This window comes from Miniopterus schreibersii (genome assembly GCF_964146895.1).
Source record: "Miniopterus schreibersii genome assembly, chromosome: 15".
Lineage (NCBI taxonomy): Eukaryota > Metazoa > Chordata > Mammalia > Chiroptera > Miniopteridae > Miniopterus > Miniopterus schreibersii.
The window spans coordinates 30,049,353-30,066,884 of NC_138115.1; the positions used below are offsets into that span (position 1 = coordinate 30,049,353).

Consider the following 17,532-nt stretch of genomic DNA (forward strand, 5'->3'; position numbering starts at 1 on the left):
TTTTTCTCTTTTTTTTTCAGTCAAATAAAACCTGGCTCTGAGGCCCACTCATAATGGTCGGCAAGAAGTCTTGCCTCAGTCATTTTCTGTGACTTTTCTCTTCCCTTGGGTCAGAGCAGAATCCCAGGCTTATCTAGTCCAGAACAATGGGTAAAGATAAGCCTCTGGTCCTGGCAGACCACTAGGAGCTTAGTGACAGGGTCCCCTATGGCAATCAGGTCCACCACTCAGTGTCCACAGACATTTAGACTTCTCACAGAACCTGAAACACTTCCCCTTCGCAGACTCCACGAAGTTTTCTTGGCAGCTATATACATCCCTTCTTCCCTGGAGGCCCTAACCCAGCCCTCAGCCCCACTCCCAATTCATCCAGTTTAGCTTCTTTAACCAAGCTCCTGAGAGCACAGGCCTGATATCTCTCTTCTGGGGGTGAGGAGAGCCAGGCTGACCTTAAGCATTTAAGGAAATCACGAGCTAAAGATCCTCTTGAACAGGGAGGAAACCATGCTTTTTCTTTCTTTGGCTGATGAATTTATAGCAGGCACCTCTAACAACACCATTGAAAAAAGAAGATGTTTTTCAAGAATGCATTGTCTCAAAAATATACTGTTTATTTGTTATGATTATATTTGTAATAAAAGAAAGGAAAAGCTTCCTAGAGACAACTTCCGTAAAACAATGAAGCCCTGTAAAAGAAAGTCAGTCCAGTTAAGTCCTAGTCCCAGCGGAGCTTCCCAGAGTGGGGCTGGGAAAACCACGGAGTGATTCTGACTCTTGAGTGAAAATGACACCCTGTGATTTCTGCGCTCTACATTAGCACTGATGCTTCGAGTGCTGTGTGGCTGAGCACAGGAGATAACACGTCATGAGCACATGTTGCCCAACATCAACAATGAGTAACAATACACGTCATGGGCAGTGACAAGGAAAAGAACCGGAAGGCTGGCTGCCATCGTTGTTTTTATGTGTTAACTTGTGCACAGTTGTTTGGTCAAACACCAGCCTGGATGTGGCTGTGGAAGTGCTTTTTAGATGTGATTAACATCTAAACCAATATATTGGGAATAAAGCAGATTACCTTCCATAATGTGGGTGGGCACAAATCTAATCAGTTGAAGGCTTTGAGTGACTGAGGTTCCCTGGAGAAGAAGGAATTTGGCCTTCAGACAGCAACAGAGATATTCTGCCTGATTTTCTCCCCTGAGTATTTTGGACTCAAGACTAGAACATTAACCCTTCCCTGAATTTCCAGCCTGCCAACCTGTTGTACAAATTTCAAACTTGCCAGCCCCCACAATTACATAAGTGCATTCATTAAAATCATTCTAGCTCTTCCTCTACCTTTATCTCTTATTGGTTCTGTTTCTCCGGAGAATTCTAATATAGTTGGTTGCAGCTACTAAGAGGGGAATATTCAATAAATACAATAAATAGTGTTTGAAAGAAATCTCTCCCCATATGGAAAAAATAAAATCATGTCATATACCATATATTAATATAAATTCCAGATGGACTGAGGAGCTCATTTTTAAAAAGAGAAAAGTACAAAAGCATTAGAAAAATATAAAAATTATTAATTGTGGAGTCCTTCTTAAGCAAGACACAAAACCCAGAAACCATAAAGAAAAAGATTGGAAGATTTATCTAAAATAAAAATCCAAAATTTAAATTGAGCAAAGGACATCATAACCAAGGTTAAATGAGAAGAGCTAAAGTGAAAGAATTTACAGTGTCTACAAATTGATAAGACACAAGCAATCCACTAGAAAAGTAGTCAAAAGATGTGGACAGGTAGGCCACAAAGTAAACAGAATGGGCAATAAATATATATATATGAGAAGATAGATACTCAACCTCACTAGTGAGGGAAGTGCAGATTGAACAACAACGAGTTATTTTTCTTTCCCCAGCAAAATGAAAAACACTGATGTATTGTATTACCTTGTCGCTCTCATTTATGTCATTGGTGGTAGTGTATATTGGTAAAGTCTTTCGAAGGACAATTAAACGGAATCTATCAATATGAAAAGGTAACTCCCTTTGACTCAGCAATTCCACCTCTGAGAATCTACAACGCATACCTACATATGTGCACAAAGAAGCATGTGTAAGGATATGCAGTCTATCACCAGAACCATGAGGCCAGAGCAGCATCCCCACTGCTCCCGGCAAAGGACGGGGCTGTTTCTAGAACTTACAACCACCCCTTTCTAGATCCCTTCCCCAGCTAAGTGAGCATAGTCCAGGTTAGGGATTTGTTCCCAGGGCTCTCTGAGCTGGGTGTCTACCCTGTGGACATGAGCTGGGACTCTAAGTGGGGCATCAGACGCCATGCATGGAACATCCCAGTCATTTCTATTATCACAAAGGCCTCAAACCCCTCCCTGCTTCCCAAGTCCTCCCACCCACCCACCCTGCTGCATCTCAAACCCAAGGCTGTCCTTTTTTAAGGAGTAGTGAAACAAGTCCTGATGATGCTATTTTCCAGTCCTTCTGAAATTTGATCCCTGGAGGAGCAGAATAAGGTCAACCACAGTGAAAAGCAAAACAGTGAGCGGGGCGTGTGTAGAGTGTGGTGGTGACTGTGGCCTTCATTTCCTCCGGGCAAAGAAACCTCAGGAGACTGAGGTCAGGGCTTCCCAGCATTTTCACGCCCAGAGGCCTATTGGGAAATGTCAAAAGTTGCCACCCACACCTTGGCTGGGGAGGGAGAGGGGATTGCTTCTCCAGGGATGGGTTAGGGCTTGTGGGAAGACCTTTATGTGAAACCAAGTAGCCTGTAGAGTCAGAAGAGACTGGGGACTGGTTCCTTCTCTGGGCAGTTAAAGTGTTGGGAAGTTCACACTTGAATCTATTCAGAAGTTAACATTTAAGTATAGATTCGAAGAGGTGAGAGATGAAGCCATGTGGATGTCAGAAGGAAGAGCATTAGGGTTCAGGGAAAAGCAGTGTAGAGGCCCTGGGGTAGGACTGTGTCTCCTGTGTTTGGAAGTACAGCAAGGAAGCCCTTGTGGCTACAGCTGAGTGAGTAGGGGGAGGAGAGGAGATAAGATCTGAAGGGAAGAGAAAAAGGTGGGGTGTAAGTACTGCCTTGATAACTTTAAAAAATATATATATCCTTATTGATTTCAGAGAGAAGAAGGGAGAGGGAGAGAGATAAAAACATCAATGATGAGAGAGTATTCATTGATCAGCTGCCTCCTGCAAGCCCCCTGCTGGGGACCAAGCCCGAAACCCTGGAATGTGCCCAGACTGGGAATCAAACCTTGATCTCCTGGATCCTAGGTCAACGCTCAACTGCTGAGCCACGCCTGGCCGGGCTCTTTTTAAAAATAATTGGTGACTGCCTGGTCGGTGTAGCTCAGTTGGTTGGGCATCATCCGGTACACAGAAATGTTGTAGGGCAACCTCAATTCTGGTCAGGGCACATGGTCAGGTTGCAGGCTTGATCCCCGATGGGTGTGCGAAAGGCAGCCCATCGATGTTTTTCTCTCACATCTCTGTTTCTCTTTTTCTCTCCCTTTCTCTCTAAAAATCAATTTAAAAAATCTAAAAAAAGAGACTAGAAAATCTTTTAAAAAAGCAGTTGGTGACATGTTAAATGCCTTGATATCTTGTAAGGACTTTGCCTTTTATTCTAAATGAGTTAGAAAGCCATTGGCAGTCCAAGAGCCAGGGAGGGACATGATCTGGCTGGTGTTTGACAGGATGGCTCTGGCTACTGTGTTAACAGACTAAAGGAGTAAGGGGAAAGCAGGGAGGCCAGTGAGATGACAACTGCAATAGCCCAAAGGAGAGATGTAGAACTGAATTTTCCTTGACAGAGTGGCCAGCATCACCTGGAGGGCTTGTGGTGCTCTTTGGGAGGACAAGGACTCCTTAGAATAATTAAATGTGCATGCCAGTTCTCTGTGCATTGCTAATAGAAGCTGTTACTTCTGTTAGTCTGTGGTGGGCCCTAGGAATTTGCATTTCTACAGGTTCCAGGTGAGAATTCTGCTTGTCTGGCACCCACAATTTGAGAACCACTAACTTTTTCTTCATAGCACTGATGACAATGTGCAATAAATATTTGTTTATGGTACATCCTCAAGGAAGCACCTTGCTCACCTCTGTGTCCCTGTGCCAAGCATGATTCCTGGCATGAATATATTGAGCTTGGCTCTGGGCCAGGTATGGTGCTATATTGAAAGAAGTTCTTGAGGATCCCTGGTTTAGAGGTTATTGGTGAAGAAACTTCCCAGAAAGTGGTCATTAGAGGAAAGGGGTTAATTATAACAGCAGTAACAATGGGTGTGACTGACACCCAGTCCAGAGTCTGCCTAGGTGTTTTACTCACATCTTCTCCAATTAAATCTTGTAAAAGCACTGTGAGTCTGGCATCATCACCCCGATTTTATGAATGAGAAAACCAAGGCTTGGAGAGTTTGAGGATTTTTCCCAAGGTCACACCATTAACAAGTACCAGACCCCAGCCAGGCCCAACTGACAGCTCTGCTCTGTTTATGTCACAGTGACTACCTCAAGGAGTCACTGATAAGAGGAGATTGCCTTGATGACTGGAGCTTCCTTACTTGGGGTCTGTGAGCCATTTCCAAAAATTCAGGGAATATACCATCCTTTTACAAGATGCCTCCTGTCTTAATTTGGGAGACCTGTTCACAGGGCACATTCCCAGCCCCCAAGCCATTCTTGACAGAGCCCTGGTTCCCTAATAGGTAGCAGTGCCTGCCCCGACATAAGTATTTCTGCTGACTTGTGTGGCTTTGATCAGTCTCTGGCTGTACAGTTTTCTCAGCCCTCAGGCTCTGCCCAGCCTCCTCCTGCAGGATGATGGGCGCTGTATTGTGCTGGGGGGCTGGAGCTGGGTAAATTGAGGCGAGCTTATCCCTAAAAGGAACCCAGCGCTCTCACTCCAGAAGGAGAACACCAAGCTCCAGGACTTCGGGCCTGATCGGCCTCTCTCTTCCCGCAGCCTCCCCAGAGGATAAATATAGCCGCCTCCCAGGGCCTCAGCGCAGCGCAGCAACTGCGGGGAAGCGGCCTGGCCCGGGAGCAGCTGCTCCCCCAGGCGCAGGCCTGCGGGCCGCTTGGGGCCAGGCCTGGGGCCTGCGGTCGGGACCAGGTGACCCGGGCCGGGCAGGGGCGCTTGGAAGCCTCACGGAGAGAGGGGGCACCTGAAGACAGCTTGACTGCGATGGTGGGTGGCTCACATAAATGCAGCAGGAGGCCCGGAGGTCTTTGCATGGCTTTGCTGGGCTGCCTCTAAAAAAGACCAAGTATCCTTGATTCTTACCTCCTTGGGGGACAGGGACTCCTTACAACAAATGATGAGATGTACCTACCACTTCTCTGTGTGTGCTCAAGCATACGCACAGCACACACAGACACAGATGTCCACAGACACAAGCACACACTCAGAGACACAGACACACTTTTGCGTACAATGTCACATTCTTGGGAGAGGGGCCTGCCAAAGCCTGGTGTGGACCACCGGTTAACAACCCCAGATGCGGTTGATAATAGGGACGCAGAACGATTATTAAAAAAAGAAAATTGTGTAACGTTTAACAATAGGTTACTATAGTTTGCTAAGCTCCTTTTGGACAATAAATGTATAGAGTATATATATGCATAAGAACAAACATGGGAAGGTTACTGTGGACTTCCGATGGTGGGATACGAGGTGATTTCTATTTATCTCCATTTGCTCACTAAACAAAAAAGCGAGTTTCTCTTTTGCAACCAGAGCGGCCGCGTCCAGGCATTTCCCCGGATTGGGGAGCCCCCTCGGCTGCAGGCGCGGCCCCGGCCGGCAGGCCCGCCCGCACTCCCCGCCGCGGTGAGGGTGCTGCAGACAATGGACGAGCAGACATCAGGTTGGTGACAACGTGGGGTGGGGCGGCCTCCTTTAGAGGGTGACCAAGGAGCCCTTCGCGGGCGACTGCACTTTAAAATCAAAGCGCCCCGCGCCGAGCCGGGCCCGCAAGGAGCGGACGAAGCCTGCGCGCGCGCGCTCGGGGCGGCGGCGACGCGCACGGGCGCGCCCCCGCGGCCAGCCCCCCGCCGTGGACGATGCCGCCGAGGAGGAGGCGGCGGCGGCGGCGCGCTCCGGCGGTCTAAAGCGGCGGCCGGCTGCCACGGGCCGGCGGCGCGATGAGCTGGGCGGCCGCCCCCGGCTCGGAGCTGTGAGGGGCTCGGGGCCGGGGGTGGGCGGCGGCGGCGCGGCGGGCGGCCGACACTCTCTCCTGGCGGCGGCGGCGGCGGTGGCCATGCGCGGGACGGCGCGGCCGGGGCCGCCGTGCCGGGGCCGCCTCCCGGTGGCCCGCGGCCTGAGGGCCCCGCCGCCGCCGCCGCCGCTGCTGCTCCTGATCACGCTGCTGCCGCTGCTGCCCGCGCCCGGCGCCGCCGCCGCCCCGGCCCCGCGGCCCCCGGCGCTGCTGCCCGCGGCCGCGGGGCCCAGCGTGAGCCTCTACCTGAGCGAGGACGAGGTGCGCCGGCTCATCGGTGAGTGGGGCCGCCGCGCCGGGCGGGCAGGTCGGGCTGGGCCCGGGCTGCTTCCGGCCGTCGGCGGCCCAGTGCGCCCGCCGTGGCCCGCGGGGCCGGCTCCCTCCTTGTTCCCCGGTGCTCCCCAGCCCGTCCCAGCGCCCGGGGTCGCCCTCGGGCCCCGGCCTCCGCCTGCCGTGCTGGCTGGGAGGTGTGGTCCCCGCCTGGCCCCCCCGGGGTCAGCCTCCTGGCTTCGCTCCACGCCCTCCGGCTCCGCCACGAAAAGACCTGGGGACACCTTGGCCGGCGCGCGGGACCGGGATCCACCGCATTCCCTCTTCCATGTGGCCTCTTCACCCCGTCGCTAGAGTCAGGCGCCCGGACAGCTTCCCTCACCCGCCTCACCGGGCGTGTCATTTTAGGGCCCTGGATTTTGGATACCTCGACATCTACGCTTTATGTAGATTTAAGGCTGTAACCCCTTGGCGGTGGTTTTGATGCTGCAGTAGAGGCCACATTACTGAGCTCATACTTTCTTGTTAGCATGTTTTAAAAAAAAAAAAAAAAAAATGAGAGAGGCTATAAGCATTACATGCTCGTGGCAGTCTCCAAATCTTGCGACTGAAAACCATGCTTTTAAATAGTGAATGAATTTTCAGGTAGCCTTCACCTTTTAACTTCTTGTCTGGGATGTGTTGGGGTTTGATCCTTTATTTCTGGGCCACTCTCCTACTTTGAATATTTTGTAAGGAAAAGGAGAACTTGGCTTTGGGTCAGTTGGTTCTATTCTACTTAATTAGCTTTGTCGTTTGGGAATTAATTTTTTTTTAAAAAAAACAGTGGTGTTCTGGTGTTGTGACTTTGTGGATTCTGGAAATGACCCCTTGGAGGAAGGTCTGACAGAAACGGCCCCAAATGGGAAGTCTTTGGTAGTTGCAGATACCTAGACATTTACGTTCTTTTGTGTGTTATGGCAATGCCTTTATTTCATCTCAGGTTTGTGGTGCGTCTGAGTGAGGGGAAAAATTATTCTCGTAAGCATCAATTATTGGTCAGTTTTATTTTTTTTTAAGTTATAAGACTTACTTGAGGTCTTTTGAGGAATTGCATTTAGCGGACTGTTTAGATTTTGTTACGTATATGGGTTTTCAGTCTTTAACCAAAGAAGAATGCTGTGTTTTTATAATGTCTTGCTTTCTTAATTCTCTTTTTAGTCTAGCTGAATCAGCTGAACTGACTTAGTTTAGCTGAATTAAAACTGGCAAATTGGGTTAGTACTTGGAACATAAAACTAAGGTTTAAGAAAAATAACAATGCTTATAAATGGACTCATCACATTAATTTTTAAAAAATTTTCATGTATTATGCATGGTTTTGTGAAGTTTGTTGTTGTTGTTAAAAACATGTTTATAATTTGTGACTGTTTACATGTAAGAAACCAGTCTGGGTGGGGGTAGGGGACAGGGGACAACCAGAGGCTGACATTGATTGAGTGCCTGCCATATACCTGCCCCTACTTGTTTTATACACATTATTTCCTCTACTTTTCTTGTGACCTAGTGAGGTAGGTATCATTACTCCCATTTTAGAGATGAGTAAAGTAAGGCTTTAAGTAACTTGCTGAAGGTCACACAATTTATAATCTTAAAAAAAAAAATCTAACATAGTGTTGACATAGGCTGCAAAGTTTCATTGAATGAAATGAAGATATTGTTGATACTATAGAAGTTTGATTATGGCATGGTAGAAAAACAGTGATTGCTAATTAATACTTGAAGTGATGTATATGTTACCTGATTGATGAGCAGGAGTGGGCTGTAGGGAGCAGAGAGGGAGGATTGCCTTGCTGATGAACCTAGTCCACTTCTGGGGCAAGAGGGACCTCCAGTAGTATTTTCTCTAATGTAGGTAGAGTTGATCTGTTACAGTGGGTCTTTTGACTCTCCACCTTGCCAGGTCCAGGTCCCCTCCTTCCATTCCTTTCCCATGTCCCTTATGCATTATACCTTTAAAATGTTCCTTGGCTACACTTGGGTGCAGAAGAGCAAGTGGGTAGGACTGAGGTGTGTACCAGGCATCCTGAGTTCTCAGAATGCAGTTTCCCACAGAAAATCTTAATTTACAACTACTTGAAATACTGCTTTGTACTATACTTCTGTATCCTTATGGGTTAAATGTCTTCTGAAAGCTGACTTGGGAAACTAACCAGCATTTTATAATGTTTCTAAGACAGTGAATTTGGAATTCCAAGTACGAAACTTATAAATGAAGTTGATAGTGACAACTTTATAAATTGAACTAACTGCCCTTGATATGAGAATAAGTTGTTGTTTCAATTAATACATGCACATAATTTATAAAAAAATCAAATAGTGCTAAAAGGCTCAGAATGAAAAATAGCAGTCTCCTGCCTTTGGCCTTTTAATCCTCCAGGCTCTACTTTGCAGTTGAAGCTGCTGTCTTAAACTAGTTCTGCTTATTTTTCCCCCGTTTTTTACTTTCATATATCTAAATCAATATATAATAAGCAATTGCCGTCCTAATGTCATAACTGAGTACTTGGCCTCTTCTCTTCCCCAGTCCCCCCCAATATAGTTATGTAATAATTTTTGGTAAAACCAGCAGTCAGTATTTACATTATTGTGTATATATTTATTGCTCACTTCAGAGTTAAATAGTGACCCATGAATATGTTTTCTTTCGCATACATTTTTGTTTTCCCTGGAGCAAGTAATTAATTGCCTTTTAAACTTTGTGATTAGTTGTGTGTTTTTTAATATATATACATTCCCTGAAATACTCCAAGAAATATGTTTAAATTCCTTTTGGTCCCCCCCCCCCCCCCGGAAGTACATCTATCAGTTCCGCTTGGTTTCTCCTTAGAGACTTGCCCCTCCAGAGTCTCCTATCCTCTTATTCCAATCTGGACAGTGGGATTGTTTTTCCTGTGACTTCTGTTCCCTTCTTTTCTGTCTTGGAGACTGTTTCCTAGATCTCCTGTCTTTCTTTTTCTTGGTTTGCTTTGTTTTGTTAAAGTGTATCCTCTTTAGAAAGGGGTGCATGGGAGGTAAATTATTTGAGGCCTTGCATGCCTGAAGGCATGTATCAGGTCTTCATGCTTTATAGATAATTGGGCTGAATTTAGTATATTAGGTTGAAAATATTCCCCCCCACACACACAATTTTGATGGCATTTTCACACTGTTTTCTGGCTTTAAGGTTTCTGATAAAAATCCAAAGCCATTCTGATCCTTGTTTTTCTTTGTTGTTTTTTTGAAGTCTTTCTGGTGTTCTGAAATTTTATAAGCTTTTGTGTGGGTCCTTTCTTCTGTCTGTCTGCCCGTCAAACAATCTGGGCCCTTTCACTCTAGAGACTCATATCCTTCAGTTTTCAAAAATGTCTGTTACTTCTTTGATAATTTCCTACCCTCCAGTTTTTGTTCTGCCTTTCTGAGATGTCTGTTGTTTTGGTCATTGACTGTCCTGGAATTGATCTTCAGATTTTCTTAATTTACATTGCCTCTTATTTATGCCTTTGTATTGGAGGTGGGAAGAGGGGAAGAATTTCTTAATTTTGTCTTACAAGTTTTTATTTTAAAATTTTATTTTATTTTATTTTAAAATATAGCTTTATTGATTTCAGAGAGGAAAAGAGAAGGAGAGAGAGAGAGGAACATCAATGATGTGAGAGTCATTGATCTGCTGCCTCCTGCACTCCCCCGACTGGGGATGGAGCCCGCAACCTGGGCATGTGCCCTGACTGGCAATCGAACCCCGATTGCCAGGATCTTAGGTCGACGCTCAACCGCTGAACCACGCCGGCCAGGCTATTTTAAAATTTTATTGATGATGTTTTTAAATTTTAGAAGCTCTTTTTGTTCTCTGTCCATTTCCACTTCATTTCATTTTCTGTTTCCATTTTATCCTTATTTTATGAATGTATTATTTTCTCTTATCTTTGAGGTATGTGTGCATGTTGTTTTTTATTTTTCTATATATTTAATATGTTTTTAATCTTCTGCTTCCTCCAGTTAATTTAACAGTGCCTGTTAATTTCAGGGTTCTTTTTATGTTTGTTTATATCACAAATGTCTGGTGATCCTTGGCTGTCTGTAATTAAGAGTGAGATGCTGAAAAGTTAATTGGGGAAAGAAAGTGTGTGTGTGTGTGTGTGTGTGTGTGTGTGTGTGTGTGTGTGTGTGTGTGTGTTGGTCTAATGTGACTACCCTTGGGGTGCAGGTGGAGTCTACCCCACATATCAGCACTTTCATGTCTTCTTTGGGACTAGTCAGTGTCTACAGAGAAGATATCTCCAGTTTCTGCCTCTGGTATGTTTGGTGATACACCAGCGGCCTGGGTTTGGGTTAGATTTTGACTTTTGTTTACAGTGCTCCTGCCGGTGTGGTTCAATTTCTTCAGAAACGACTTTGGGTCTCCTGCTGGACCCGGGGGTCCAACTACTTTGAATACCTCCTTCAGAATCCCCCCCTTTGTCAGGCCTGAGCCTAGGCTGGACTTTGGTGGCTTTTGGTGCCTCCATTGCTGAGCCCCTCAGGAGTCTTCTGAGGGGCAGTGACCACTCCTTCAACTGCTTCTCATCTGGCAAAAGTTGTTGAAATGTATGATGTGTTGTTGTTTGCTTTTCCTTTCTATTTGTCTTTGTGGTTTAATGTGTTTGTGATTTCATTGCTATCATGTTAGGGAAGTTTGGGAAGGTAATGGAGATAAAGGCTAGTAGTCATTCCACACTGTGTAAATGGCAGCTAAGGTTGAAGAGCTGGTGCCATATAGCAGTTTTTTTGAAATAACAATATTAAGACTACTAGTGGTAGAAGTAGCAGTCGACACTTTTTAGAAAGCTGCTGATGCGTGGAATCTTTTGCCTTTGTCAGGTCCAAAGGTAGGCTCTGTGTGAAGTATATATTGTTATTTCCATTTTACTGATGAGGAAGCAGACTTGGAGGAGGTATGTAACCAGTTTGGTTCCTTGGTAGTGGGCATGCAGTTCTGTTGAAAGTCAATTGGTACAGGGACTCTAGAACCTCAGGGGCTTTTCATCAGATGTGACATCCCTGTCTCCCCAGGCCCTGCTTCATTGCTCTCCTTTACTCTTTTTAATAAGCTACGTTATAGGCATCCATTTCCTCATTTTACTGATGAGGACTCTGATTCTGGGCCCTTTGGGTAGTGAGGAGAGTCAGGTCTTGACTCAGTCCTGCCTGAGTCCAGAATCCATACTGCGTCTTTGTCAGCTCTGGAGGAGCAATTAACCAGAATACTCAGGGAGTAGAATCTGCACGCCTGCTGCCACGTGTGCTTGCTGTGGTCTGGGTCCTTATCTGCATCCTCCCGTGTTCTCTATCTAATTGAGGTTCCTGAAGTCCAGAGCTTGTGAAAGTGGTATGTGGCTGGGGCAGTGCTAGGGGTTAGGGGGAAAAATGCGGGGGGGCAGGGGGAATGGTATAAGCTGGTCATGGCAGCAGTGTTGGTGGTGACGGGGCAGGGGTGGGGAACCTTTTTTTCTGCCAAGGCCATTTGGACATTTATAACATAACTCACGGGCCATACAAAATTATCAATTTAAAAATTAGCTATGAAGAAACCTCCTAAATTTATTGAATTTCGAGTCCCGCCTGCCATTGCCTTGGCAGGGCCAGACCAAATGATTTCGAGGGCCATATACAGCCGGCCCGTGGGCCAGACATTCCCCACTTCTGTGATAGGGAATGTGTAAGGGTTAGTCGGACTTTTTTTTTTTTTTTTACTGATTTTTAGAGAGAGAGGAAGGGAGAGGGAGAGAAAGTAACCTCTATTGACTGCCTTCTGCATACTCCCTACTTGGGATCAAGTATGTGCCCTGATGGGGAATTGAAGGGGTGACCCCTCCATTGCATGGGACACTGCTCAACCAACTGAACCACACCGGCCAGGGTGGGACTTCTAAAAATAGACTCTGCCTCCCCCCGCCAATTAGAAATTCACTTTGGACAACTTGCTTCTCGGTTAAAATAAATACCCCCTGGAAGAGTTAAGCATTCATTGTGCACATCTTATTTAAAATTAGGTCAATACTTGTTGAGATTATTGCTCCCCAAATCAGTCCAGTAAAAAATTTTGAAGCCTATATTTTGGTAGAAATAGTGATTCAAAATTATTAAACTTTTCTTGAGGAACTTAGAATATCTACTTAGATATCTACAATTATAACATTGAGATAAGAGTTATATTGCTGATTGATATAAGTTAAGTTATTGTAGGAGTGATGACTTTTGACTAGAAGCAGGGAGGGGAGAGAGGCTTAGAGAAAGGTGTTCCAGGAGAGGAGGCATTTGAGTTTCATCTTGAAGGATGAGTTTGATAGGCAGAAAAGAGAAACAGTCCATGCCAGGCAGAGAAAATAGTATGACCAAAGCCATAGTCCTGTGGAAGCAGATGTGTGTGAATCAAGGAGTGGGAAACATGTATTGTGGCTAAGGTGAGAAAAATTGGCAACGTTCAGGGAGTGGTAGAATATAAAGCTGGGAGGTAGGCTGAGATTGGATTAGGAATTTGAGTTTAATCTTCTAGGCAATGAAGAGCTGTTGAAGAATTTAGAAAAGGAGAGGACTGAGTTATAGAAAAGATAGTTTTAGCCCCAGTGAGAATAGAATGGTGGCTTTTAGACTGAAAAGCTGGATCTGGAAACTGGGACAGAGCCAGCCTTGTGATAAGAGGGATCAACTAGGGCAGTTGAAGGGGTGAGATGGATTTGTGAGGAATTTACAGGGAGTTTGCAGGAGACTTAGTGGAGACTTGAGGGTTAAAGAAAAGGGAGGAGTCACAGAGGAACCCAGGGTTTCAGATTTGGGCAGCTGAATGGAAGGACTCTTTTCTTTTGGGAAGTGGTTGAGGGAAAGAAAAATGAGATGAGCCATGTATTCCTCTTCTCCCAGCATCTTTCTTTCCTCTTCAACCTCAGGCCAAGTGCTGAGGCTGGTGGGGGAGGGCGGTGAGGGTGTCCTCTCTGCTGATGTGTCCAGCATAACCTACCACTGCTGAAACCCTGGGGTGCTGGTGGCAGTGGGTCAGCACCCTGCAGCAAACTCTTCACCCTGGGCGTTCTGGGTGGGATTGGTGGCATTGACGCAGCATCAGTTTGAATCCATGTGTTCTTCATTGGGGGAGCAAGGCTGAGTGAGACATTGTGCAATTGTGGGTTCTGAGTTATTTTTTCCTTCTTCGTGCTACACATGTGGGAGAACTCTATCCAATTATAGCTAAACCTGTCCCCTATGAGTCACATCCTGAGTTGACTAGTCAGTTTTGAAGGTGCTGCCTAAAATACTGTTTGGATTTTAAGGGTCACTTTAGAAACAAATGAAAACATGGAGGTATTTTTTGAGCACCGTGAACTGAGAAGTTCCACAGCATTACATCTGGGGTTTTAATGCAGTTATGCCAGTGTTCAGAAAAAACTCACCAGCTATACAAACTAAAACTAAATGAAACAAAAACTTGGACATGAAACAGAGCCATTAGCTACTCTGAAATTATATCACACTTAAAAGTATGCTTTTTTTGTGTTATCCTTATCGATGTACATCAAGTATAATATTTCTAATCAAAATGTTATTAAACAGCTTGCCTTTATGTAAGGCCTCTTAAAATGTGATGTGCCAAAAACAAAACAAACAAACAAAAACACATAGGTATTGCTGAGTTACATAATAAATACTTATTGAAAGATTCTTTTTACTGTGCCCAGCAAGTGACAGTGCTGTGTGGTAGAATATTTCTGAAAACTGACTTCATAGGTCCCATTCTTATTTGTAAGACAAATATGTTATGTCTTGTTCATAAATAAATACGTTCTTGTATAAATACATGTGTTTTAGTGCACCTCTTGCTAGGTGGCAAGTACTTCACGTGTTCTCTTATTTTATCAACCGTAGGGAGTAGGTGGCATTGACATTTTTTACAGATAAAACTGAGGCTCTGGGAAATTACAGAATTTGCTGGAGGTCACAGAGATGTCTGGGGCTCTGTGACTCCAGTGTACATGCTTCCTGTCCTGTGCTGCCTCTGAAGGTTAGCAGTTTAGTCTTTATCTGACCAGAATCATCTGAGGGATGTAAACAAACACAGATTCCTGGACCTGCTCTGAGCAGTTTGTTTAGCAGATCTGAGATGGGCCACAGCTAATGAACCTTTTGAATGCCATGTTTCATTGATTATAAGATGTATAGTTTTTCTACATTTGAATGTCTCTGAAATTGGAACCATTTTACAGTCAGTGGAGAGTCATCAGTAATTGACAGTTTGTTTTTCATTATTAGTGGCACAAAAAATAATGGTGCACTTTAGATTAAAGGAAACTTACATGTAATTTTGCACCTCTTTTTTTTTTTTTTTGGTGCCTGTCACAACTTTTAGAGTTGTAAAATTCATTGGTGGTGTTTATTATTTGCTTGTGGTAATGGCTGTGTAGTAATGTCCTTGCAGAGAATCCAGATAATTGCAGTGAGATATTATCATTAGGTTTAGAGCAAAAGCAGTTCAATTTTTTAGCTAGGAAGTTGCTGGCAAGAGAAATGTCAGTGGCTGTCAGCCTTTTTTGGTGAAAGCCTTGGGGACTTTCACTAGACAAAGGCATGGATACCCACACATAATCAGTTTTGTATACTGTGCCGGGAACCCGTGATGAAAGCTTATGGGTGCATCTGAGTCCCACAAAAGCTGGTTCTGGAAGGGGGTGTCTGTTACATTCTGTATTTCATCCTGGGATTCCTTGACCAACGGCGTGGCAGCTGCCTATTTTCTGTTACAGCGCTGGAGATCATGGGTTATGTTTTTGTTCCTTATTAAACTTGAATAGGATTTGGGAATCACCTTCAACATCTCCCCAGTTGTAGGTCAAATCACATCAGTAGGGGAATTCTTTTATGGATTAAAAAAAGTGACAACTATATTAATTGGAGGTGAAATCTTGTTCCCTGATCTTGTATGTTAGTGTCCAGCTCTCTAATTTCTTCTCAGTCTGCCGTAGTATTTTCAGATGGGGGAGGTGACAGCACATCATCTGAGTCATCCATTTGAAGTCAAAAGTGACCATACTTCCCCTCTGATTTCACATAACTTCTCCCAAAGCTGATACCAACACAGGTATTAGAGAGACAAACCTGAGCACAGCATTGGTGGTGGACAGCTTTGGACTTCCATTTTCAGGAACCTGAAATGTAATCTCTAGAGCCTAAGGGTAGGGAGATGCTTACTAAGTGGATCTTTGCACTCTGTAGCTTGGTTTGTTAGTGCAGTTGCCAGTTAGTGGGTTGTTTTTAAGTGGACGTTGATTTTGACCTCAGATCGTGTTTTCTTCCTGAAATGGCAAAGTAAAGGAAGGTGCTCAGTGATTGCAAATGCCTGGCTTTTCCTTGGGAGGGTCAGGAGATTCCCTTCCTTGAAGCTGACTCCCTAGCTGCCTCTCTGGGACTGAAAGGGGATGGGTCCTCTTGGCTTTCCTTTGAGGAGGCCAGTCTTAGGTAGGAGATATGGAGGCATCCTGGAGGAAGGGCATGGAGGGCGGTGGCCTATTTACCTTGTCTTCTGTTGTTAATCATACATATCTTTTTTCTCTTAGACACTTTAATTCTTTTTACACTCTGTGTACATCTCAACCTCGCTCTATCAAGATGCTTTAGGTTGCACAGGAAAGATAGGAGGCAAATGCTGAATGGAGAGAGGATTACACAGAAAATCTTATTTAACATATTATTGTTTAAACAGCTGTGGTGATTGACGATTTATTTATGTGCTTTTTTTTTTTTTTAGTTGTGAAGAAATGCCCTTTCCTACAGTCTGACATTTGTAAATTCCCTGTCTTATGATGTAGTTAAACATTAGGTCTCAGCTAATTTTCTTGGTATAATTTTACTATAGATTTATTAGATTCTGATGGACAAGTTATTATATCTATTTCAGCTTGTTAGTTTCTATAAACTAGGAAAATTTGAAATAAGAGCCCCATTTTTATTATCTTCTAGTGTCAGTTAAAATACATAGTATTTAATGATTTCATACGTATTAAGTGATTTTGGCTTTTTCCCTCTGGCTCATATACCACACTGTCCTCAGAACCTAGAAGATTATCTTGACTAAATAAATTTTTTTACTCGAGTTTGACTAGCATTTGGAAACTGTGGGTGATATCATAGAATAATAGGGTTTTGGCTGACATTTGGAAACCATGGATGATATCATAGAATAATAGGATTCTGTGGCTGAGGAGGGACATTAGCATCATCTGGTTTACCTCCCTTGTTTTATAGTTGAGAAAATTGATGGCTGGAGAAGGTGGTTAAATAATTGCTTGCCAAAGGTCACTCAGCTAGTTATTAGCAAAAACTGCTTTAGTTCCCTTTCTATGACATCACTTTTATTTTCTTGCCTTAACTGATTACTGACTTAAAAAAAAAAATAGCTTTTTATCCAATTCATCAAAATCCATCTTTGATGTAGTTGATTTTTATCAACAGCCAGCCATTCATGCATCTAACATTTGAGTAGCTACCAGTGCTAAGACTGAACCCTGCTTGTGAGGTATTGGGGAAGACAGACAGACAGTGGACGACTCCCTGGAGTGTATTTCGTTAAGTGCTGTAAAGGCGGCTCTTTTTATAAAGAGAGATGGTTTGCTCATTGACACTAAACAACCATTGTTGTAGCTTTGGGAAATCGGTAGTTAACTTTTAAAAACATTTGAAAAAAACTTTGAACTATTAAGTTATTTGAACATGAGCTAAACAGGCCAGATCATGTAGAATACAGGCCTGAATTAAGTTTGAATTTAAGATTGTCTAGGGGAAAAAATCATTTTTCTTAATGGGTGTTGAGTTTTGCAGGAATAACTTTGGTTTTTCAGCTTGGATTTTGGGTGTTTGAAATTATGAACAAATGTCATATCTTCTAACAAGAGAGAAGCGTTCCTGCTTTGCTGGAATTGGCAGTCTGATGACGGTAATTGAACAATTAGATTAAAAGAGAAAAGTTCTGTGCTTTCTAATAACAAAA

General features: G+C 44.3%; 1 protein-coding gene across 2 annotated transcripts in view; it reads left to right on the forward strand.

Annotated features, from left to right (window-relative positions):
* The first annotated feature begins 6,085 nt into the window (after positions 1-6,085).
* The window catches only part of RYK (receptor like tyrosine kinase), a 69,346-nt gene continuing 57,899 nt past the window's right edge, over positions 6,086-17,532 (forward strand). The window contains exon 1 of one of the 2 annotated variants that reach the window (XM_081159184.1): positions 6,086-6,507. In XM_081159184.1, coding sequence (XP_081015310.1) covers positions 6,273-6,507 — 235 coding nt within the window. In that variant the 5' untranslated portion in view covers positions 6,086-6,272. The remainder of the gene's footprint in view (positions 6,508-17,532) is intronic. The other variant, XM_081159183.1, reaches the window with a different exon arrangement.